Here is a 26,761-nt window from a genome sequence, read left to right as displayed (position 1 = left end):
TCCTAAATTCATTCTTCCAAAGCGTTTTCACGAACGATGTTGCCACCGCATATCTCCAAGAAACAGTACATACTCCACCCATGAAAAAAATAACAGTGGACCAACAAGGAATTCTAAAATTGCTTAATGAGATTAAACCCAACAAATCCCCGGGTCCCGAAAATATACCAGCTAGGGTGATAAAACATTTAGCTCCAAACATTGCCCCGTATCTTGAATTTATATTTAACAAATCCCTCACAGAGTGCTAAGTACCTAAGATTTGGAAAACCGCGCAAATAACGCCTATTTTTAAAAGTGGTGACAGGGAGGATCCCAGTAATTACAGACCTATATCTCTCACTTCTATCTGTTGCAAAATCTTAGAGCACATAATTGTCAGTTCAATAATGAGACACCTTGACAATATTAACTTTTTAAGTGACAATCAACACGGATTCAGGAAAACCCGCTCCTGCGAAACTCAATTAGGATTATTTACACATGATTTACTTTTATCTGGTGAGAGAGGTAGGCAAGTGGATGCTATCTTCTTAGATTTTCAAAAGGCATTTGATAAAGTCCCACATGGTAAACTCATTCATAAATTAAAGGTCGCGGGTATAAACAAGGGCGCCATAAGCTGGGTTAAAGATTTTCTTTCAGAGTGGGAACAGAGGGTAGTCCTTGATGGCGCTAGTTCCGACAGCGTTCGAGTCACGTCGGGGGTACCTCAGGGAAGTGTGATCGGGCCGTTGCTTTTCTTGATTTTTGTTAACGATTTGAACCGCGAAGTGAAAAGTAAAATTAGGATGTTCGCGGATGACACGGTGATCTATCGGGAGATATCTGGGGATGAGGATCGTTTTATTCTAGCGCAGGATTTAGATTGCATTACTAAATGGTGTTCTAACTGGGGATTGACTCTAAACTATAATAAATGTTCAGTGGTAAATTTCTTTAAAAGATCAACGGGATTTGCTTACAAATTAGCTGGAGGTGACCTAGCAGTAGTTGATACGGTAAAATACCTAGGTGTCACATTCACAAAAGACTTAACTTGGGGGACTCACATACGTAAAGTCTGTGGTCAAGCATATAAAAAATTGGGATTCATTAGACGCACTGTCGGCAAAAGTGACTCGAAGGTCAAGGAACGTTGTTACCACGCTCTTGTAAGGCCTCATTTAGACGACGCATTTAGCATGTGGGATCCGAGTGAAAAAGGTCTCATTCGGGAAATTGAGAAGGTTCAACGCCGGGCAGCCCGTTTTGTAAAAAATTCCTACGATAAAACGCAAAGCGTCACCGAAATGCTCATGGATTTGGGGTGGGAATCATTGGCTGAAAGACGATTCAATACAAGATTGAAATTATTAAATAAATTTAGATCCGCATGTTTCAGCACCGAGGTCTCGCAAATTATTCGTACTCCTACATACATTGGTCGCTTGGATCATGCATATAAAATTCGGGAAATAGATGCCAGAACTAGCCGACTCAAGGACTCCTTCTTCCCACGGACAATACGGGATAGCAACTGCAGGGTTATAGATAGCAAAAATTCCACTTGCCACCCTCAGCGTCTAAATGCATGCTCTTCCACTAACCTTACGTGTTTTGCTATAATAACCCATTCTTACCGAATTACCTCATTCATGTTCTATTCATCTGTTTTTAAGTTTCCCTTTCAATCCCTCGTCCCTCTCCGCGGGGGCAAATTCCTGCTACCTGCAACGTTGGGTCGCATTCCCTGCCTTTTAGAGACTCTTTGGGGGTAGAGTGTTTCGTGGTGCATTTTCATGTGGTGTTTCAATTTCTTGCTTGTTGTGTCCTGGCTTCCGTGTTGTAGGATGGCTTTCGTGCTGCATCATGGGGTGCAGTTTTTTAGTTGTTTTGCGGTATATGTGTTTGCATGAGTATTGGATGAAGGGATTTTTGCATGAGTGTGTGCGCTGCTGTGGGTGTAATTTTCCGTGTTGTTTTTTTGCATGTGGTATTTTTCCTTTTTACGGTTGGTGACCTAACACCCCCCGCCACACGCCCTTGCGGCGGCTTGCGGGGTATTATGTAGATGTAAATGAAGTTCCCTGATTCTTTGGCCAGGAGATGGCGTTAAGGAGCTGTTTCACCAACCAGAGGAGAAATAGACGGCACACAAGAGGAAAGGAAAGTAGGCAAACAATTATGCAGTGCCATAAAGGACAGGAACAGTGCGTTACGTGGCACGCGTAGCCAGAGGAAGGAGACAAGTCACAGTGGCCAAATACACTATCAAATACGAAAACCTCCAGTCTTTTCGGCCATCTTTTAAACACTTAATCCACTTGAAAACGGATGTTTTTACAGAGCATTAGCACCGTAAACAGCTTTCAGCATTTCCGTATTTTATACATAACTTTTACAACTTCACCAACAAACTTAATGTTGACTCGTAGCTCCGTGAAATCGTCAATTTTCATTTTCGACAAACAGTAAAAACAAGAACCACAGAAACTAACATAACTGACACCATACGCACAGCTCGACGATCCGCCAAGCACAGACGGCTCATTGGGTCTCTGGAAACTAGCCTCCGCTAGTTGCCCACGTCATGGCCGCTAGATTGCACCAGTTCGCGTATTTTTTGGGCAGACCACGTATCTATTTCCATGTGAATGAGTATTTGTTTACCATATGGCGGGTTTTCGTGTTTGAATGTGTGTGTGTATATATATATATATATATATATATATATATTTATATACGAGTATATACATGTATATACTCGTATATATATATACATATTATATATATATATATATATACATATACATATATACATATATATATATATATGTATATATGAGTATATACATGTATGTATATATTAATAGTTAAATACTACTTTTCAGCTTTCACATTTCTGTTCATCACATTTTACTATGATTTTTAATCATCAATTGAAGGCTTCGCCAAAAAGAATTATAATTCTATCTCAGTAAACGGGCAGTTCAGTTGTCAGACAAATGTACAGTTATTTTTACGGCTGACTCCGGTACAACCGATGGCTGACCACAAAATCCATCTCGGATAACGATAGCACATGTGAAATGATTACTTCACAGAGGAGAAAATAATGAATATGATTCGGTGCCAAATATTAACACTACCCTTCCATTTGCTTAGCTGTCGTAACAGGTTTTTTTAAGACCGGTATTCGTGATTGACAGTAGTTTCTCAATGAACTGATATGAGGAGTAGGAAATGAAAATGGTTTGCATCTCCAACAGTGTTCAAAGTCTCAGTGTTCAAATTTATCGCTGGTTTACGAAAGGAATATTGTTTGGGGCTGAAATAATGTTGTATGAGAAATGTTTTGATGCGTTTAGTTTACTTCCAACCTTTGATCTTTTTTTATATAAAAAGTTTCACCCATTTTCGACTCGCCATTAGAAAGACCTGCGTGATGATGAATTTAATAAGACTAAATGTATATTATTATTGACAAAACCTACCAGTCAAGGACAAGGGTGCTTGATGGAGGCAGATATAACTACAGCTATACTTATAAGCTCCATTTAACACGACCATTTACGTCACAACGCTTTAGGCTAACAACGCGAATTTTTAAAACTTCAAATACCGTTTACGCTATTTCATTCTAGTATTATATTTTCCTCTTTTTGCTTAAGTTATCCTATATTCTTCCCTTTAACAACACCTTCAAGATTTCTTTACCTCTAAATATCCGTAGTATCCACTTTCCTTGACTACTGTGACTTCCTTCCAACAACCTTATCACATATCATTAGCATAGGGCTACTTCATTTGTTTTCCTCAAGGTTTATTTTATTTTTTCTTTTCTTCTCCATCGCATATCTTAAAAGTATCCAATCTATGCCATAATTATCTCAACAACCAGGCTTCAATTCATACAATACTCGGCTACATATGAAAGTAATCACCAGTCTTTTTTTATACCTTTATTTAAATTCCTTTTCATGAACTCTATCCACTTTGTAAAAGCATCTAACACAGTTCTCCGTTTAATGCCCCTACCATTTCGCTCGACTTCAAGGTCCCGGTTTACACAACTACAATCAGACGAAACGCGATGATCGACCAATCATTATTGGTCGGTTGATGTGATCGCTTACTGAGCACTAACTTACTGAGAGCTTAATGATTGAGTTCCACCCACGAATCAGCCGATCGAATTACCTCTCTCCTGGCCCATGATTACCAAACCTACGGTTAATGGGCTGGAATTTTCCCCCAAAGGCTTCAATCGATCCGCCCCATGAAAGGGTGTCGAGAGGATGCACGGCTTGCAATTAATTGCTAGAATGTTTTGTGCTAAATCTCAAATTAACAGGTGGAATGTCTTAATATTACCGAAAAACAGAGAACAAGAACGTGTAAGAGCAATATATCGTTGGATGTTAATGGGAAATTAAATTATCAAAGGTGAAAGTTGTGCTCACATTTTGTTGTGACCCGACGAAGCCTTAGGAATCATTTCATGTGGCCGGAAACTTAATTCAGTTTGGCACCCCCTATCTTAGGTTGTGGCTAAGATAGTGTCCACCAAGCATAGTGTGAAAAAATCTGCCCGACAGTGATAGCTTATACTTTAACAAACGGGAATATTTTTTTCAGATAAAGTGCTCGTGAATCATCCAATAATTAGTTTAACCGAGGACTGATTGGTCCCAAAAAATGACATATTTAGCTTCTTCCCATTTTTTCCTTGAGCTGTCGTTTTCTACGCTTTCACCAAAGGCATGGTCGAAGAAAGGCCAAAAGGGTGACATATTGCACACTTCTGTCACAGTCCGTTTCATAAAGCTTCGTTTACTCCTTTTTTTATCACGGGAACAGCCGCAATGAGTTTTACACTCCAAGGGAGCACTTGCAAAATTATTTTACCACTGAAGAGGGAAACATATCCCCGAGGTCCAACCTAGATTGTGCTTCAATAAGAGTTTATTATTACTAATGACATGTGCATACGAATCTTGACACTAATATCTGATATCAAATGAAAACCAGTAAAAAAATCATTGATATTTTTTACAATTCATTTTTGCATATTAGATATGCTGCATTATGTCAATCCACAACGATCCAACTCAATTTTTCATTTTGTGTTTTCTTCTGAGATTAGTTGAGCTGTAAGAATAATTCATGAAACTCTTGTGATTAAACAAATAGTTTGGGGATATAATGAATTTTTGCATGAAAAAAACTAGTCATTTTATTCTTGACTAATGAAAACGGGGACCAAGACATAAAAAAAATACTTATGCAATTTATATCTGTAGGTCTTAGTTAATGTATGTCTTATGAATCTGACCTCAAACACTGTGATAAAACCATATGTAACTTGAAATTTTGGATAACGACCAAAAATGAAAATTGGCAACTAGAAATATATGATAAAAAGGATCGAAGTTCTCGCCCCGACCACTGCTAAGGCATGTCATTTACATTTCCTGCAAATCTCGGAATACTTGGCATTTCCAGAAGAATATATATGTACCTGACATTTGGACACGCCCATGACTCGAAACCTGTTCAAATAGAGTACGTTATTTTGTAGGAAAACGTAATAGAGGAAACGTCCGCTTTCTCGTGCGAGTTAATAACGGAAAGAAAGGGCACTTACAGGTACACACACAATACAAAGCGCCGAAGAAATTTATGAGCCAGATTTGGAAATGAATCAATCGCAAATTTACTAGGTTATTTGGAATAGTTTTTCATTTATAACTCTCATTTGTATCAATTCTTCAATTTTAATTCACAAATACTATTTTTTTCCCAAACCAAAGCGTTTTGATTCCAATTGCCTTCTACTGCCCAAAGCGAAATTCTAGTTGCATTGGCTGCCTTCCCGTTCCGTTCCAAAAAAACCGTTCCCTTTTTGAGCATTATTTCATTCCTATTACTGATAATAATACGCATTCTGGCAAAAAGTCTGAATTTGCTATCATAGGGCACAGAAAGTATTTATTGACCTGTGCATCTCTAAGGATTAAGGAATTACTCTAATTACTGAATCATGTTAAAGCTAGTTTTAACGTTATAAAATTAAGTTCTTTTTAAGTGTAAAGAAAATATAATTTAAGACCAAAATCAATAGTTTAATTAATCGATTAAAAGTATTCCGAAAACAATCATCAGAATGAATAAATCCTAAAAATGATATTTTCAAATTAAATAATAAGTAAGATTCGCGAGTTTATGATTTTCGGCTTCTTCCATTGTTGTTATATCGTACCCTATAAAATTCCAAATTCTCCGTCCCTGTGGAGCCCAAACGAATTGGTTGGGATCACTATTTAGTTCGGTGAAGTGTTGATACATTTAATTACCGGCCTTATTTCTCTAAACGTTGTTTCTGTAATATCAAGCTTATTATTTTAACCCCCTTAGTGATGGAAAGGAACCATCTAATAACATAATTTCTGGAAATGGTTCATATAAAACTTCATGCAACAAAATAATCCTTCCTTCATATCGGAATCATGATTTTATGCCTCTTTAGCGGAATTAAGTGTTTTGATGCCTGCTTGAATATAAGAGGAGAGTATAAAGATTTGATTCTCTATGAATTTATAATATCAACTAATATCAGCTAACAGTCGCGAAATGCTAGCAATGAATCTAGGTTAAATCTATGTTATACTTGAAGGTACTGACTAATATGGTACTGATCACCCTTAAATCCTACAATACAATGCATCATTTTTATCCCCACACACTTCGCACCTCTGTTCCTGCTTATATTCATATTATTTACCTACATCCATCCTACTTAGCTAACATTCACTCCACTGCCGAAGCCGTTTTATTCTATAGTCACTCGACATCTGCCTCCCGCAAGGGTAGAGGTGTAACGTTATCCCCTGCCTCCTCAGAGGTCGCGGGATCGATTCCCACCTGGGTGGGTTTTCCTCCACTCAGGGCATGAGTGTACGTCTTCTTCTTCAATGTTATGTGTAAGGGTTAATGGAAGGTGCATAGTCCATAGGAAGATATATTTATATAGTCTTAATCTCACCCTAATAAAAGACATTAAATAAAGCAAAATATGCCCCGCATCCACTTCTCATGCATTCGGTGAACTTTTTTCAGCATTAAACGTCCTACTTCAATCAGAAAATCTTCGGTTTTTTTCCATTCTACTTCACAACCACATCACTAATCTACGCCTAGCCTTTTGCTTCAATGACGACGCAAGTATCGGGTCCCAACAAAACTGCGCTCCATGTCAGGAGTTTTCACTAATTAGTTCCTAATATTAAAGCCCTTGTCAATTATCCTCTGTTGAAAACAAGAAAATCGCGGCGTTTGCGTTTCCATTGGCTGGCGAAAGTCTTCACACGGGATGTGAACCCGAGACCTCGTCGCCCTGCTCCCGGGTGAACCCGCTGATCACCCCCGGGGGTCTCTAATAGAGCAGGCGGGAGTGGTCTTCGCTCGGCAACACAGGTGCGCACGCCTTCAAGCTCTCGCCCATGGCCAGTAGCCGCGCATTCAATTCCTCCAGCGCGGAGGCGGAGGAAATTTCCCCCGGGGTGAGGATTGCGCAAAAACGCGGGCGCCTTGCGCTGAAATGTCAAGCGCCAGGACGCAACCACCCGCACGAGCTAGGGAGACATTGGGACGCAAGAATGGGACAAAACTACGCGGAGGCGGAGAAGGATTAGCGAGAAGTAATAAATGACGAGAAATAAAACAAACGACAAGAGCACTTTCTTTTTTTCCTCTCTCCCCGACCCTCCCGAACGTCTATTATTTCCCGAGGGGTGACCGAATAGGGGAGAGACACCCCCGCTCGAGGGGCAACACCGAAAGATCGCACGGTTCTCGGGTCACGTGGACGTGGGGGCGGGTTACAACCCTGTGCCCAAAGACACCAACACCAACAACCCCTCCAGTGGTCCACCACGCCCTAATCACCCTCCTTTCTACGCATGTTCGTGTGTTTTCCTCCTCCGGGCCGGAGAAAAATAAAATTCCCCCCCGGAGGCCTCTGGAGGATGGGGGCGTGGCACCCGGCGGCTAAGGAGGGGGGTGGCAAGACGACGGGATAGGGGTTCAGAGGCGAATGGGGGCCTGGGTGGGGAGGGCAATCGGAGGCGAATATCCTCCCTCACTTGGCCCTGGGGGCGGGGAAGGATTGGGAAGGGAAAAAGAGCAAACTGAGAATTCCCTGCGAGGGCAACACCCAAAGTCCCGCGGGGACGTCGCGTCATCCTCAGCGGGAGTGGGTGGTGAAATGAAGGGTGACGGTTGGGCGGCTGTGGATTTACATGCTCGGGACGTGGAAGAGGTTGGGAGGAGGAAAGGGATTGGGAGAAGTAAAGACCCAGAGAGACAAACACTGGAGAGGGTTTTCTCTACGACGGGTAGGGCGTGGTGTGCGCGTACGGGCGGGTGAAAGTGAGGGTTGCGGACCCCTTCGCACGGGCAGCCGAGCCGGGTGGGGTTTGGGTCCACCGCCACGCTAACCCCTTCCTCCTCCTCGCTCCCCTCCACACGACTCGCCCCGACCACTCCTCTCCTCACTCCCCGGGTCCACCAGAGAGCGGAGCCACCCCTGGACCTTCTCGAAGGTGAGGCGGGGTGATGGAAGGTCTCTCCAGAGGAGAAGATAAAGAAAGGAAATAAGAGCGGGGAAGGGCGGGGAGGGATTGAAATTAACGCGTGAAGGTGGAAGACAAGGAGGGCGCGCGAAGTGGGGGTATGAATCGCGAGAGCAGGTATATAAGGTTCCGTTTGGGTCCAGTCAGACACACTTCCACTCTCGTATCACAAAGAAGACGGTGTTTACCGAAAAACCAACTCCCTCCTCAGAAATGGCATTCAAGGTAAGTGCAGCGGAGTTGTGCCAATGGAGATACGTACTGTACTTGAAGGCAAGGGGATCACGTTATCTGTCCCGTTAATAGAAAATAATCGGGGGAGGGTGGGCAGATCTGTGCGAGGATTACGCCTTCTAGTCCGGGGTTCTCCAATACTTGACTCCCTTGGAGATTTTAACGGTAGACAATGCATATCAGTGATTAATGGAAAATACAAAGATTCCAACTTTATTGTATTTGTCTTCTATAAAAATGTTTTTAGGGCGGTAGAAACGTAGATACATACAGAATTAGGCCAGAGAATACACTGATGAATACATAAACGGTGTATCAGTCCGGGAAAACTGGGATCCTACGAATGGTTTTCCAGCGAAATATGGAACACAAACTCTCAGCATTAAGGGAAGGTTCATAAATCGAGTGGTATTTCTACTTTCCATGATGGCAGATCCTTACTTGTTGCTGGTGTATTTATCTTACTTTTGCCAAACCTGAATTTGTGATATTCAAACCCCCGCCCCTCGGAAAATCAAACGCGCCCATATCACATATAAGCATTCATTTTACTCCTAGTTAGACTGCATTCTGAGTGCGGGAGAGATGTGAAATGCTTTCTTGGTTGGTAAATGGGAATGAGCATTCCTGGCCCGGTTCTGAGTTCAATGGAGGCCGGGGATTTTTCCACACCACGCCCTTTTTCCACGTGCCCGACGTTAAGGTCGATCAGGAGACCTGACTGGAAATCATCATTAAATTAGCAGTTCCACTTGTTACGCCTACGCTCAACTCCTAGGTACATAGTAAAATCTGAGTGCTTCACATGCACATGCTTTCTTTCAATGTAAGTCCCTGGACTTATTCATCATACTTATCCTAATCAATATATTAGTTAATTGAGTTTGAGTCCATCGGGCACTAAACTAATACAATCGTCACGGAATACCCTCGACGAATTTGTCGTCAAATAGTGTAGAATGGCAAGTGAAGAAATATTTAATGTAGAACTATTTGTGCTTACAAAAGACTGCGTATTTTCTCCAAAAAGCAGGTGATTGTAACATCGAAAGTCGAATAATGAAAATTATTGCTCTATCCTTAAATTTTTTCAGTAATTCTTATTTGATTTTCTATCAGCATATACTATTCTTATCCGAATGAGTTAATAAGTTGAATATAATCGAATTAAGAGTTAACATCTAGACGCAAGAAAATTTTTTCTAAGGTATTATCTAAATTGTTGTGTAATTTTGGCAAATAGAAATGAGGGTTACCTACTAAAGTAAACACGATTTCTAAGTAGGGCAAATATATATGTAGAGGAATTATTGAATAAGGAAGTATGTCATTCTTTTTCCTAGATCTTTCATATTTCAGTTTACCTTCGAAAATTGTAATAGTTAGTTAGTTACAATAATAGTTTGACAACATAAGTTTGATCGTGATTCAGGTTTCTTTATTTTTGTAATGGTCTCCAGCTTTTTTAGCGCCAACAGTTTTACTTACTTTCTTCATTTCTTCTCTTTACAAGACATGTGTCCTAACATACGCAAACTCACTGGAGAAGCAATATACCAACAAACTTCGGGATCATTTCCTCGATAGCTTCGCATTATTTAGTGTTTGGCATATTTTTCAGTCTTTCAATCTCATGCCATCAAGTGAATTCGATTGTACCAATATTAAACTTTTGGTTTTTAAATTAATAGAAGAGTTTTCCGGTATATTCCTAAAGCTATTCTTGAGTTTTGAATGTGATAAAAAGGGAGGACTGGGTAACTAAGCCAAGTCTTTGTCAATTAAAGAAACAGTCTTGCTAATTCGAGCAACTTCCAAAGTACTAAATCGAAATATTTCGAAGGAAAAAATTAACAAGTTTTAGCTCACGATTCGTGTCCGTCTCTCACGAGGGATGTCATTTTTTTTGGAAGCGCCATCGTCATTGAACTTGACTCTGGGAATGCTTTTCGGTTCACCATCCCGTTCAATTACTTACCCGGTGATTCATCCCGATCGACGAGGACGAAAAACTCGACCGCGCAAAATTCCCATCCAGAAACCAGTCAGCGTTTGAGTGCGTTCGGGTTGGCACGGTGTTCGTCCTCAAACCACCTCGCCTCGTCGAAGGGAATCAGAGGGAGAGGCCCGAATAACATTTAATTTTGTGGTTCCGTGACGGGAAAGAGGGAGAGTCAACAGAAAGAGAGAATTATGGGGTGCCAATCGATCAAAACACGTCCGATCCGGGAGACATTCACGGCGGGTCGGATTTGAAAGTTGGTTAATTCGGGGAACTCGGCAGTTGAAGCCTTTCGTTGCGTAACGTCATTCCAGTCCGCCTTAACGGCCTTACTCAAGAACGCCGACATCCGACTGGCATTTTCGCGTATGGGCGATCAGGTGGTGCGTTCACCTCACCACGAAATGAAGGAACGGCACTCTGATTTAGCAGACCTCAGCCGGCCTCGGGGCAATATATAGACAAAGAGATCGGGTGAAGTCATTCATGGCATTTTCCCACATAATCAGGACAGCTTCAACCTGTTTAATCGCAGCCTTGTAGTAAAGATCTACCTTAGAATAAACTGCACCCAATAATCCAAGGTACTAGACTTAACTAGAGGAAAAATTAAGCGAGGATTAAGGAATTTCATCGCTTTCCTAATGCGATTTTGAACGACGGCTAGGTCTTGCGTTTTCTCGATCCTGAACTTCCCAGTTTTCTTTCTTCGATAACAACTGTCACATTGCCGTCCAATACAGAGTTGGTGATGATAGGATAAACCCTCAGTATAATCTCGAGGCAATCCACAAAAACGCCAAGACTTTTCAGCTTCGCGACCTCAGTATCAATCAAAATAATAATGTGAAAATACCAATGGATAGAGGTATTAAATGTCACGAGATGCATTATTATTCCAAAGGGCACACTTTTCCGCATCATTGTCGATCTTGAAGGTGCTCAGAGCGATCAATGAACCGCATGTATCCCCCATTCGCCGCCCTCCTAAGAAATATTCGATTAGTTCATTGGGTTGATGGTGCGATACATTCGTCGTGGATGCTTCCCGGCCGTGACCCTCGAGCGAAGACAACGATGTTGGATGAGACCTTCAGGTCTGAAGAAGCGTGCAAATACGATTAGTTATGTGGTAATTAGCCCAGTCGCTTCTCACACCGATTCTTTTGAAACATGCTCTTGACCTTAACTTCCATGAATCCGTCCCTCGAGAGCTGGCATATCGTTAACAGGGAGATATTTTAATATTCTCGCACTCGAGTCACCTTCAAGAACGAGGTTAACGCTATTATTTTCATTATAAATATTAATTCCATCTTTTCAAAAATAGTGACTGTAGACAAATATAATATGCTACATTTTCGTTTCCACTAACTATGCTAAATAAATAGAAAATACAAAAGACATTGCGGGCATCCCATGTGCTCTAACACTGGAGTCTTAAGATAGTATTCCTTTTTGTAAAGGATTCTAACGTTGTAACGATTTGTAGTAGCAGTAGTATTTAGGGGAGGCGACCGACTGCTTAGGTCATTTGCGCCATAGGGGATGGACAGGGAAGGATGAAGGGTGGAGAGAAACCCGGCGTTGGCATTAGCCTACTCTTTACGAAAGGCGTCAATGGGTCCGCAGTTTAACGTCCCATCCAACGGACAGCACACTCACTCAAAGTGCCCTCCACAAAGCACCTCAAGCAGGGATCGAGATACCTCTGATAAATATTCAACACCGCCGGGATTTGAACCCGCGCCCTCTGGGTGGGAAGCCAGTACGTGAGCTCCCGCACCATCTCGATCCCTTGAAACGATTTGTGTAATAAATAAGTGTATAATTACAGTATGCGAAATCACTTAAAAAAGACTACTGCCGAGTTTTGGAAACGTGAAATGCTTTACTAAAGAGCTATTATTTATTCTGCAGAAGCTATAATTATCTCGGTAAGAGCTATAATTATCTCCACAGGTGCTATAATTTCTCCTCCAATTTGTCCATTCCACAGTACGTCATCCTCGCCGCCGTGTTGGCTGTCGCCAACGCTGGCTACCTCGGCGCCCCCGCCGTCGCCTACCACGGTGCTGCTGCTTACGCAGCCCCCGTTGCCTACGGACACGGTGGTGTGGCCGTCGCCACCCCTGCCATCACCTCCCAGCACCAGAACACCCTCAGGAGCTACGGAAACCTTGGACAGGTCTCTACTTACTCCAAGACCATCGACACCCCCTACTCTTCCGTCCGCAAGTCTGACGTCAGAGTGAGCAACGACGCTCTTGCCTACGCACCCGCTGCCTACCACGGCGCTGCCTACGCCGCCCCCGCCTACCACGGTGCCTACGCCGCCCCCGCTTACCGCGCCGCCTACGCCGCCCCCGCCGTCGCCCACGGAGGTCTCCTCGGCGTCGCCTACTCCGCTGCCCCCGCCGTCGCCCATATGTCCTTCGACGGATACGGAATCAACTACGCCTACTAATTTTAATAAATTATTATAACCACAACAAACAACAATTTTGTATAAAATAGAATGAAATAATACGCTCATTTCTTTTTCCGATCGACCCTTCACGCTATACAGATGCTCTGTCACTATTTTATTTCATAATATTTCGATTTCGTATTTATTCTGAGAAAATTTCGGTGGGAGAAGTTCTTAGGTTTTTGGCCGTTGATGGCTGGTATTTCGGAGGGTGGGACGCGTTCGCTTGAACGCATCCAACTCTCCGGGGATGGTTTCGGGGTCTGGTGCGATTAAGACGTCTTTCTTACTTCGCACAATACCCCGGAGCCGTTGAGGAATGAATATTTCTCAGGTGGCCAAAATATATGCTGTATATAACACCATGTGTACATAAGATGAAGATGAAAAATAAAACGCTGGAAATCACAACTTAACCATATTTTGTCTTATTTCTCCTGAGTGAATTGACGACACTGAACTTTGGACCATTCACACACCTTTGGTGGTGTTCGAATCAAGCTATAATTATTATGAAAACCTTTCTACTTCAAAGTTCAACTGCTTCCTCTCCACCCGTACTTCCCTCCCCACCTACCACTCCTAAGTTTACTACTACTTTCCGATTTCGCACAACTATTATGTACTTCCTAACAGGCACTTCCCCAATTCGCACATTTCCTAATTTATCATGCGCAGTCCCACTGACCACTTGCCGGCATCCACCCCCTGTTCTAAACTAACTGCACTTTCCCCAGTTTCCAATACGGTACTACTCTACGTTGACTCTTCTTCCCCGCGATTCGAATTACTTCGTTACTCTTTCTCTAGTTATCCCTTGTCTGTTCATCTTATATAACAAAAATCTAGCATAACTACCTACTTCTCTACATATCAATGCGCTTCTAGCTTCCATAACCTCACTATCTTCCTAGCATTCCACATCTGATCTCTAAGACCCACTACCGCGTCTCTCTTTCCACTAGTATTAACTCGGTTGTCTAAGGATTTCGCGTGTGGCCTTACATCTACATAATACCCCGCAAGCCGCCGCAAGAGCGTGGAGGGGGGTGTTAGGTCAGAACCTGTAAAAGGGAACAAAACCACTTGCAAAATCAACACATCCATTCAAATCTATACCCACAGTGGTGAATACATTCAGGCAAAAATCCTTTCAACTTTCACGCACGCCACTACATATTCAATCAACTGACAAAAAATTGCACCTCCAGATACAGTAAAAATTATTATCCAATAATCTACAAGCTAGTTTTTTAAAAGTAAGAAGGTGAAATTCCACATTGCCACATGGACATGCAATATACAACGGTCTCCTCCCCAAAGGACATCAGTAGGGAATACGACCCAACGCTACAGGTAGCGAAAGGGTCCTCCAACAGATAGAGACGAGGAATGGAAGGGGAAACTTAAAAACAGACAAAGCAGAGCAAGAGATACTGTTAAGAGCAATACATTATTTAATGGAATTCTAATGCAATCATGCGGGAAGGGTTTTGACAGCAGAACTAACGAGGTCAGCCAAAGTGCATGCAATTGAATAGAACTCATTTTTCCTTTGGCGCTGAGGATGGAAACTGGAATTTTTGCTATTCATAATCCTACAGTTGCTATCCCTTATTATCCGTGGGAAGAAGGAGTCCTTGGGTCCGCCAGTTCTGGCATCCATTTCCTGAATTTTATATACATGATCCAAGCAACCAATGTATGTTGGAGTGCGAATTATTTGCAAGATTTTGGTGCTGAAACAGGCGGATCTGAATTTATTTAGTAATTTCAACCTCGCATTGCATCGTCTCTCTTCTAATAATTCCCACCCCAACTCCATAAGCATTTCGGTGACGCTTTTCGTTTTATCGTAGGGCATTTTTAACAAAACGGGCTGCCCGATGTTGAACCTTCCCAATTTCCCGAATGAGGCCTTTTTCACTCGGATCCATTGCAATACAAGTATATTCTAAATGAGGACTTACAAGAGCGTGGTAACAATGTTTCTTGACCTTCGAGTCACTTCTGCCGACAATGCATCTAATAAATCCCAATTTTTTATTTGCTTGCCCGCAGACTTAACGTATGTGAGTCCCCCAAGTTAAGTTAATTAAAAATAGCAATTTTCCACAAAAATAAAATTTAATGCGACCGGTTTCAATGTTACTACATCATCATCAGGTCTGATCATCATCTACATCATCATCTTCTGATTCGACCGGTTTCAATGTTACTACATCATCATCTTCTGATGATGATGTAGTAACATTGAAACCGGTCGCATTAAATTTTATTTTTGTGGAAAATTGATATTTTTAATTAATCATGATATTCCACCATATCACGCCTGAAACGTCTCTTTTACCCAAGTTAAGAGTTAAGTGAATGTAACACCTAGGTATTTTACCGTATCAACTACTTCTAGGTCAACTCCAGTTAATTTTTATGCAAATATCGTTGATCTTTTAAAGAAATTTACCACCGAACATTATTAATAATTTCATGATAATCCCCATTTAGAACACCATTTAGTAATGCAATCTAAATCCTTCGCTAGAATAAAACGATCCTCATCCCCAGATATCTCCTGATAGATCACCGTGTCTTCTGCGAACATCCTAATCTTACTTTTTACCTCGCGGTTCAAATCGTTAACAAAAATCAAGGAAAGCAACGGCCCGATTACACTTCCATAAGGTACCCCCCATGTTGCTGGTGCGTTATCCGAACTAGCGCCATCAAGGACTACCTTCTGTTCCCGCTCAATGGGTCTAAATGTACAGGGTGAATATTCAGTAAAGTGAAATATATTTCAGAAGATTTCTTAGATTATTATTGCTCCTATACATTTTTTAGTTATTTATTGACAACTGCGTGGTATTGATGGGGTGTGGAATGAGTGAGCCACAGAAGAAATTGGATTGGATTTATCCTCAATGAAGTGATGTGCTCTGCTGGTCAGGTCATTTTGAGAGCATGGACGATTGCCAATCACCAAACATATGGGCATACGAGATGGGAGCAAATAATTGGCGAGGAAGGGGGGAGGATGAAAGATTAAAGTTTTAAAAATTTACAAAAATATTTCGCCTACGACATATGAGACGCTTTTTGCAGTCATTCACTCTGCCTAAAATTCTTGAGGATCGATTTTTTTAAATATTAGTTCATCGTTTCCCTCACTGTATGAAATTTCCACTGCAGAAAATGCAGAAACGGAAGACATTAGTAATATTGGGAAAGTGTTCAACTTTCCTTTAGGTATAACCCAAAATTTTCTCCAAAAACTGCATTCCAGAAAACTGTACCATCAAACAGACTTCAAATATTTATTAATGGTTTAACATTGATCTTGATTATTCGTTCCTCACAAGCGGTTACGCAATATCCTAAATCCAATACTTTGCACAGGTGCACTGATGTGTTTTTTTGGGTTAGTTGCGGCCCATTTCAATTAGGTCAGAGAGTTTCAAGAGAGTTCGGAACTTTAAATATCTCACGAGGTCAGATACTTTTATGAGGAACCTAAGTTTCAAAAATGCTGTGCATTTGAGATGATTCGTACCAAAACTTTCAATCCCAGGATGGTTTAAGGAGCCCGTCCAAAGGATCCCATCCTCTGGGAATCCTTCTTGTTCATTCATAATTCATCGCGTTCTCCTCTTCTGTTAGTCTTGGCTCTCTATCACTCTTGGCCTCCATCTGCACTTCTCCCTCCCACTACTCCTTCACTCTCGGGATTCATTAACTGGGCATCTCTTCGGCGGACATGCTCTCGCCTCCAGGCCAAGCACTCACTTAACCATCAGGGCTCGTCGTTAATGAGATGATGTGAGGATGCGTTATTCCATTTGCCTCGTGAAACACACGCAGCGAGACAACATATAGTATGTTGATGGTATGTAGCAATAACTAATTATCACAAAATATAAGAAATATGTAAATCATTTATTTGACAAATATATAGTTATGGATGAACGTCTTTCTTATCCCTAAAATTATTCATTAATCCAATCGGGTAGAAAGAAATTCTACCTTAGATGTCTTCCTCCTTTCATCTTTATTAACGGATGAAAAACAAAGAAATGAAATTTATGACACAAATACTTTGAAATTTCGATACATTTATACGCGTCTTATTACTCACCCCAAAATGCTCAATATACAAGGTCTGTCACAAAAGAAGTATTATTAGAAGTAGAAGACTTATTTTTTCACAGGTAGATGGACAGACGGGCAGCGGTTTCTCTGGCTGGATTCGAGCGAGGGGAGTCTCATGAAAGGCGGAAGGGAGTTTCTGGAGGCCGGTGGCAGTTGGCTGCCAGCCTTTGCGGAGTACGGATCGTAGGTTTGCGAAACTTCTATAACGTGACATCGTTACGCTCCACCTTGGAACGGGTTTTGGAACAGCGCTACGCCATCAACTTTTGCGTGAAACCTGGAAAAACTTGGAAAGAGACTCAAAGTATGCTCAAGGCTGCTTATGGTGATAATGCTATGGGTAGGTCGGGTATTTGTGACTGGCGAAAGTTTTTTCAGGAAAGTAGAGAAGACGTAAAGACGCCGAAACGTTGAGGATGCCCTTCGACCTCAAAAAGTGACGAAAATCCTGCAACAGTGAACACTGTCGGACAGGGATCGCAGATTAAGTGCTCATGGTTTCTGAGTAACTTGGCATCCCTAAAGGTGATGTGCATCGACTTGTGACCGAAAACATGGGCATGAGAAAGTTGTGTGCAAAGTTGGTGCCGCAAATACTCTCGGACAAACATAAGGGAACTCGCACGCGGATCTCACAAGAGCTTCTTGACCATGTGAGTGAGGACAATCTTGTTAGATAATGCCCCACCAGAATTCTTCCTCTTCTCCCACCTCAAATCCTTGCGGAAAGGACTTCACCATGGCTCGGTGTCGCCTTTCAGAAGGCGTACGAAGCGTGGAAAACCCGCTGGCAGCGGTGTATGGACGCACAAGGGTGCTACTTCGAAGACTTATGAGTGAAATGTATTAGTTCTAGCGATACATTTTTTCGGTGGACTCAGTCCTACTACATATGCGACAGAGTTTGTACGCATACCAAGGTGATAAACATTCAATGGTTAACGGGACGGATAGGATATTATTAAATAGATTGCTTTAATTCAATAAAGACCCCCAAATTGCGCATGTGATTGAGTCCTTTCATTTTTCGGTGACCTCAGTGCTCGATTTTATGAAGAACATACTTAGTTCATATTATTTAATACATATCCAAGGCGATAATCCATAAATACTGTATGAGAAAAGCGTTGACCGCCATTATCATCAAGATGTTGACGGTTTAATCGCAAATCAATATAAACATTTATCTTGTGAAATTCGAAATGCAGTGAAGTCCTATGAAAACGCGAATATATTCCTAAATTAAAATTTCAACCAATCTTACCAGTCACGGAATGAACTGAAAATGGGGAAAGGATCGGTTTACAAAATTCCCTTTTTGATTTGGCACTAATTCCGATTTTTTGATAAATCCACAGTTTTAAGGACAGTTCTGGTGACCGAAAAAAATTAACCATAAGTACACTACGGACGGTGTAATCTCATTTCATCAGTTCGTGCATACACAACAATGCATTGACGTGCGTGGGCCATGGCTACTGCGGTAGACACCAGAGGACAAAATTAGAGTTTGACCTTTAAGGGATGAAAAAATCCAGGGAAATTCCGGAGAAATCATCTATAACACTTGAAATTTCTCGACGGAAAATTCTTGGAATGTTCTGCACAGTGAGCACATTTTACTGTTGCAAAACTGTTACTGTTACATTGCAACGAGACCACGTCTAAAGAGAAATTCCACATTCACTTAAACAGCCTAGCGTTGATATAACTAGGAGTGGGTCCCGTGTGCATGGGGTTCGTTTTTAATTTTTAGAGGTCAGGTTCGATTCCCTAGGACAATGTGACTACGGAAACCCCTGACGTCAATCAATCTGTGTGGCATTACCAGAACTGGATCTTCCTGAAACCTGCACGCGTAAAAGAACGGGCCCCTTTTACTCTCCCATGTAAATTTCAAATACCCTCTTGAGCTGAGGCGTACAGGCAATGGAATATATAATTACTAAAATCAGTGCACACGAAAAATGGGCTTTACTCATTCTACCGCCCTCCACAGAGTGTGTGTATTCCGCTTCGACGCGTAAAAATACGCTTTAAAGAAGGGCTACGCCCACGGCCTATGAGACGCATTATGTGGTCATTCACTGCCTCTGGAATTCTACGTGATCGAATATCTTAAATATTAGTTCACGTATACATTTCATTGAGCAAGTTTTCTCCTCGGCGGATATTTAGGTATTTCAGCATTTCCGCCCAAGGGGACTAACCTTTCCGCAAAATTTTGAGTGACCATATGTCATGTGGACATACTTAATTATTTTTTTTTCCTAAGGATCACGGAATAGCACTGCTGACGTAATAGGTATTTGTTAAGGGCCTCTTATTGATCTTTGTGCCTAGTAGAAAATTTCGAAACGGGTTTCTGGCTCTCTCAGTCAAGAGACCTGTTATGATGAAATGGTGCAAGGCCTAGAATAGAAAATTAAAAGTGAAATTCTAAGGTGATGAATTATATTAAGTCTGTTCTTCCCAAAAACTCTCTTTATGTTGTAGCGGTATCCTTTTTCGTGCGATGAGTAATGAGAATGATTGACTTTTTCTTTTTAAAAAAAGGAAAGGTTTGCACAACTGCAAAACTTTTTATTGCATATGCTATTTACATCGCTGGAAAAAGTTGCGTTGCGTGGCATGGAGCTGAGAGGAGATTATGTTGAAAAATGAATACATTTTTATCCAAACATTTTGTTTTCCAAGATTATTCGCCGGGAAAATACCAGATCATTCTGCACAAACATTTTGTGTTTCCTTAATTGTGTAGGGTACTTCTGGAATTACCCTCGTATGTACTTGTAGTTATCATTAACTATAAACATTGAATTAATATAGATATGTATTGTTAAAAACACTTAGAATAATCATAGCATTTGATGTTGCATCGCTGGTGCTGAATCACCCCCTGCCATGCACCCTAAAGGTGACTTGAAGGGTACTATGTATATATCAGAAAAGGTGCATACAATTAAGATACATAAGTAAAACGAAAACTTCTGAATGCATCAGTTACTCCTGGTAGCATGTTGTTTCCATCACCAGGTGGCTTTTGGCGTATGCCAGTTGATGACCACTTTCTGTAGGTAAAGCCATGTTGCTTATTTGGAATTACGTATTTACCTGACTCGTATCAGTAAATGATCGGCAGATTTGTCCTGCACGGACCCGAAGTATTTTAACTGACGATGAATACAATTTCTTCGTTGATTTATGTCTCTGTGAAACAGCCCTGTTTGCTGTAGCAGAATTATTTTCTAATAGTCTCCCATAGACAGACAATTTTTCGCGATTGCGGTAACCTGCGTTGCAGAAACTGCTGCATATTCTACTCGAGATATTTCCTCCACAATTTATTGACAAATTAAACTGTACTACATACTTAACAGGTTCATTAAATGGCAAACTGAATGTTCGGTGAAGAGTTACAGTGATGGAGGCAGGATTATTATACTTTTTAAACATCCCTTTTGGATGTATTTGCCGAGAATTTGAAGTAATTACCTTATATAAGTGACGGATACTGTTTGAAATAAACACATTCATACTTTTCTATTATATTGTTAACAAAAATTATAACCCATTCAACTTCAAAAACGTTTTGTAGTGGAAAAGGTATATAATTACAAGGCTCAATGACAAGCTTGGCATACAATTTTGAGAAAAACCGGCTTATTTATTTATTGGTAGAGAAAAATTGGAAATATCGATTCTTGGCTATGCGGAAATGGAAATATCCTACTAAGAATGCAGGAAATACAAGAAAAATATAAATTTATATAATTCAAAGATACAAGGTATAAAAGTTTAGATAAGTAATTTTTCATAAATTAAACCAAGTAATGATTTTTTTTATTTTTTCCATTAAAGAAATGTAGGAAATAATATTTCGTAAAAAAGCAGTATAAAAATATATAATTGTACACGCAGTAGCTGGCGCCAGTTCGTGGCCCACTGTAAATACTGAATGCGAGCTTTTTACTCGTATGTAAGTCAATGTGGTTTTTTTTAGCTTTTGAATATTTTATGTCATACGCATACAAAAGTGAGAGTACATTCATTAGCAGTGAGTCTAAAATTAAAATGCTCTCGTATAATAAAAGAAACAAACAATGCGTTACGTCATAAAAACACTTGACGCCAACTTTCACTCGTGGGTTTATGTGTATGTGCGCTCTGCAAATCCATATGGAATTAACGCAATTCTCATACTTGTTTAAGCATTCAGCTATGTCTGCTCGGAAGTCAATCAGTGACCATAATCAGTTTTAGTTTCAGATCTGATGCTATCTCATATATTCTAATAGATTCATTATATTTCTTTTATTCACGAAACGGCCTTTTAAACAAACTCAAATAAGGAATATTTTATATGTTCCACCTTCTGTTTCAATCGTATAAGTTTTTCAAATTTAAAAGATAATTCATACCAATTTTGAGACACTCAGCATCTTCTAAGAAACAGTGCGAGCTGACCATGATATACTAAGTTCTTCTATTGGCTCATTTGTCCACGCACATGCTGGTACTCATTCTAAGTTTGAGGCTCATTGTATATGCAGCTTTGTATGTATGAGCATGCATTCAAGTGTTGCTCTCATTGACTTAGGAATATTATATGCCATGTGCAGCATATCGACAAACGGAGTTACTCTCATTACCCTGGTTAGAGATTGTCGTCCTTTAATATGGATCAATATTTATTTACGTTTTTTGTTTCATTAATAATATTCTTAATATCAATTAAAGCGTAATAATTTTAAACTCCACAAAACTTAAGTCAAAAAACTAGAAATTGGTAACGGTTTGAAATTTTCTTTTCTTGATTAATATGTCCTGATTTTTCTAGTTAAATTTTAGAATAGTGTAATGAGAATAATGATTCAATTTCAGATTCGGGCGAGACTTGCTTTGTCCATTCCCCCAAACTACATTGACGCCAGCTTGAAAACCTTGCAGGCACTTTTTTTATCATATTTCAAAATACAACGAACACTTATGAAACTATTTGAGCTGTTATTAAATAAAATGTTCCCATGGCACGGATATGATGAAAACACTGCAGCTTCACAAATTAATTTCTTTTTTCCACTTTCTACAGCAAACGTTTCACCACTGTGCGATACCATTATACGGAATTGCAAAGGTTTCCATTGTCTTTCTATACAGTGATAGAAATATTAAAAATATTTAGGAATTTTTAGGAACAAAATAGGATACAAATTGAGCATTTTCATGCGTAATGTGGTGGAACTTGAGTATAATCAAGGACGAATATTAGCACTAGATAAAATTTATTGTATGACCGGGTTTCAATGTATTACATAACCTTAAGGTTAGCATCTTTATTATAACAGGACGCATTTCTACTGTTATTTCATTTCTTAAGCACCTAATTCTAAATCTAAAATTGTTTTCATCTCATCAGCATCCTAAAACTCTAAGATCAGGAATGTGTATGCTAATTAAAAGTTTCAATATTTGATTTTAGCTAAGGTTCAGTCCTTGCACTATTTATATTTAGGCTGTTGCTTGTTAGACAGATAGGAAATTGATTGGTGAGGTTGATTAAATCTTTCTTTCGCGAAGTTAGCGCTAATATTAAGGACGTTCAAATCTCCATTCCGAGGAATCAAATGCTAGCCGGTGACGTGAGTAGATATACACAGGAATCTGTCAGAATTCGTTGCCACCACCTTAATTCCATGATGGAATCGGCGGGACATTCAAAAGAGAACGTCTCATTCTGACCGAAATCAGAAAAGAAAATTTGAGCGCCTCGAAGTAACGCCCTGCATGCCGGCGACATCTACCGGAGGCTGGCAGAAATACACTCGTGGTCGAGAGCCTTTTTCCCTCCCGTTGCATCACGCCATCTCTCTCTCTCCCTCTTTGACCCTGCCTCGACGAAGGGCAGAAGATAGAGGGGTGGAAAGGGTGATGGGCGGCCAGCCGACACTACATTTCCCCCCCGACTCGCTTCTCCAACCCGCGGACGTGACTGGCTTGGTAGAGATCTCCGTTATACGCGCCCTCATCATGTTTCTTCTTTCTCTCTCTCTGAAGATTTATTCGCCATTGACCTTTCGACCGGGGTCAATCCTCTGTTTCGCCGCCCGTTTCAATCCCTCTCTCCCCCACCCCCAAGCACCCGTCCGAGGATTAGCTGTTTTAAATACTAACGAGTGAGGCTTTCTTAGGATGAAACCATTACATCGTGAAGTTCTTCGTCCTCATCCAATATTTATATTAAGAACAGGTTCAGCATTCCAGGAGATTCGCTTATTACACCATGCAGAATATTTTAACGAACGTGGTAATACTTAAGCCCTATGTCTGTTGCATGGAATTTTGATCAAATAGAAAATGCGTTTTGATGGTCGGAAAATAAAACATCAAATGTCATGTAGACCACTTTTACTATTGGTACAATTACAAGATGAAATTTTGGCCAAATGAAATTTCGTATACAACAGGTTTATAAGGGGATTTTCGCTATACCGTTTGGCAGCGCTCGTTCATACAAAATCTACCTTAACTGGTAGCTTACCCATAATAATAATAACCAGGTATATTTAGGGAGAGCATGGTGAAATACAGATGAATTGAAATGTGTATAATAGTGAAGGTTTGATGTTGCATTGATGTAAACAGAGCTAATTAATGTGAATTTTAAGGTGCATGCTAATTTCAAGATGGGCTTCACTGATATCAATATGCCACATAATAGGAAACTATCATGGCTACCTATTTTAAATCTCCACTTTCCCTGCATATTTAACATCCACCCCTAATGCGTCACACGCCCTTGCGGCTGCTTGCGGGCTATTGCGTAGATGTAAACGTGCCAATATGTATATTGGGGGGTCTATAATTCAAGGGTTGAGGTTTTCTTCACGGGAGACGGAAAAGGAGTGATACCTATTTGGCGTAAGGATGCTCGCGAGGGGTTGAATACGGTTGAGTAATAAGAGGCGTGAGGGATGGCAGGGGTTACGTAAGGGATATTCCTAGCGTGGGATGGCCAGGGTTTGGAGGAGGATTGAGCGAGGGCACCGGGGGTGAATAAGAGGGTGAGGAAGTGAAATCAAGGTTTCGGGAAAACCAGGAACTTTAAGCCACATAGGTAGAATGTAAAAGTTTGAGGAAAAGGGTCAGCTCGAAGTGTCCTTGAGAATAACATCTGAGGGCGCGTGCGCGTGGGGGTTGTTTCGGTGAAACAGGGAAAAACCGAATGACAGATGAGTACCCCAGAAGGATTGGACGTCCGCGCCATTGGTCGACACCAAGCAGGCGTCGTCACCACTGCGGGTGGTGATTGTTTCGTGAAATGAAGGTGAGTTGCATTTAACTCGGTGGGAAGACTCGGCGTTCCTCGTCAAAACTCCATCCCAACCCCCTTCATCGCCTTCCCACTAGTCGGAACTTAATCTTTAAAACTTGCCAGAGGCGAAACTGGTGTTGATTTGCGTCTATAAAACATAGGCAATGTGTGTAAGTCTTCACTTCAATTAATGCCCATCGGAATAATCAATCCGAAGCGTTGGTTTTGCAGGCGAAGACAGAGCTCTCCTTAATACTAACCCCAATACGGCGTGTGAAAGTCACACATTAGCTGGGTACTAGTGCGATTCCTTTCCCTGTGCCTCTTACGGTTACCCAGGAAGATCTGCTACGCAAAAAAAAACACATTTTAGGTGAAGCTAAGGGTGCCCAGGAGCGTGAAATCACCGGACTCAAACCAAGGCCTCCGGGCCGTAACCCAGTGCTCTACCCGTTGTACTAACTCGTAAATAATCAAATCTCATCATAAGCAAAAAATTTCTGCCTGAAACTATTACCGCAGTCACAGCGAAGCACTTAGAATGTATTAACCTCCATGTCAGATTTTCTCGCTAGGAGATTCTTGAACGTTTTAAGGAAACAGGAACACAGCAGATATGCATTACGTTACTCCGTGAAAATTAGGTTACATAATGGAAATGATAGACACATGATTTTTTAAATTTACTTATAAACTATGGAGCTTCATTATTCCTCCCTTTAGTTGCAAAAATACCATTTTTTTGCAGAAGCCAATGATGTTAATGAAATTTTCTATCTAGTTCTCACTCACGCAGATGTCAAAATAGGTCAAGATTAATTCCGAGTTCCTTTGGTTGATCGCAAAAAAACTTGTTGAGATTGCTTGCACCGTGAAATACCTCACGAATATCTTTTGTCTCTGCTGGTTGCACCCACTTTCTCAGAAGAATACACAAATGCACTCAGTAGAGACCCGTGTGTCTCCGGCATGCGGAAATAAACTTTAAGAGTTAAGCAAAAGAGAGGTTTCGGTTTAAATTACAGCAATTCACTTAACTTTGTCATCAATTTACCCATATGTGGGTTAGATTTGTATTTTGTAACACTCTTACTTCTATGGAAGAATTGGTCGCTGGGTTGAATTATCCTAACCGGATAAGAAATATTTTTAAACATAATTTTTTTTTAAATCTGTCCATGTTGCAGGAGAGTGAGAAAGCATGCGAATTTAAAAATGGCCAATTTTTGAATACCGACCGTATTTTCGGCCTCTATGTCGAAGTTTAATAATAACGGCAAATAAAATATACTCGGTAGAGACATTTACTGAATTGAAACAGTACATACTGTATAAAAAAGCATACAACAACGTGAAAAATTACCATTCACTGTTTTATCTCTTCCCCTGCAACGTCTTCTTGGGATTTAAAAGAAATCGCGAGCAACAATGAAATGGTACAGCAATGATAATGTAATGACACAAGCGACAATAGAAATGAGTGAACAGAGAACGCGCGCAAGTGTCTGCATTTCACTTGATACAGGTTAGTGCATGCGGGGGCGGAAAAGGGGGAAGGATGAGGGAAGGCTTCGAGAGGGGGGCGATAATGGTTGGAGAAGGTTTAGTGTCCATTTAGTCAAATTCATTTCTTTGGTTTCTGTAGATGGAGCGAAGTTGTTTGGGTCTCCCCCCCCCACTCGCCCCTTCTCACCGCCCCAACCGCCACCGGTTTTCTACGGAGCCCGTGGCATTTCGAGCTCCCGAAGTGCTCCCCCCAGGGGAAAGGGGGTGAACACTCCATCACTAGGCGCCACCTGAAAGACCGCGGTAAATTCTGTCGTTTTTCCATCCTCCACTTTCCCTTTCACCGCCTGGCCGGCGGCGTCCTCTACCTCTCGGCCGCCTGCCCTTCCCACCCTCCCTCCCTCCCGCCCTGCGCAGGGGAGTGGCGTGTGCCCGCGATGTAGCAGGGGTGCGGGAGGCGGTACGCGATCATC

At 41.1% G+C, this 26,761-nt stretch overlaps 1 protein-coding gene across 1 annotated transcript in view; it reads left to right on the top strand.

The window, feature by feature from the left end:
* Positions 1 to 8,828: 8,828 nt before the first annotated feature.
* Positions 8,829 to 26,761, top strand: part of LOC139693540 (cuticle protein 76-like) — a 263,851-nt gene continuing 245,918 nt past the window's right edge. The window contains exons 1-2 of the mRNA XM_071591740.1: positions 8,829 to 8,840; positions 12,851 to 13,225. Coding sequence (XP_071447841.1) covers positions 8,829 to 8,840; positions 12,851 to 13,225 — 387 coding nt within the window. The remainder of the gene's footprint in view (positions 8,841 to 12,850; positions 13,226 to 26,761) is intronic.

This window comes from Hetaerina americana, unplaced genomic scaffold (genome assembly GCF_022747635.1).
Source record: "Hetaerina americana unplaced genomic scaffold, ioHetAmer1.1.p SCAF_5, whole genome shotgun sequence".
NCBI classification, from domain to species: domain Eukaryota; kingdom Metazoa; phylum Arthropoda; class Insecta; order Odonata; family Calopterygidae; genus Hetaerina; species Hetaerina americana.
Note: the sequence above shows the minus strand (reverse complement) of the source record. Positions and strands in the feature narration are given on the sequence as shown.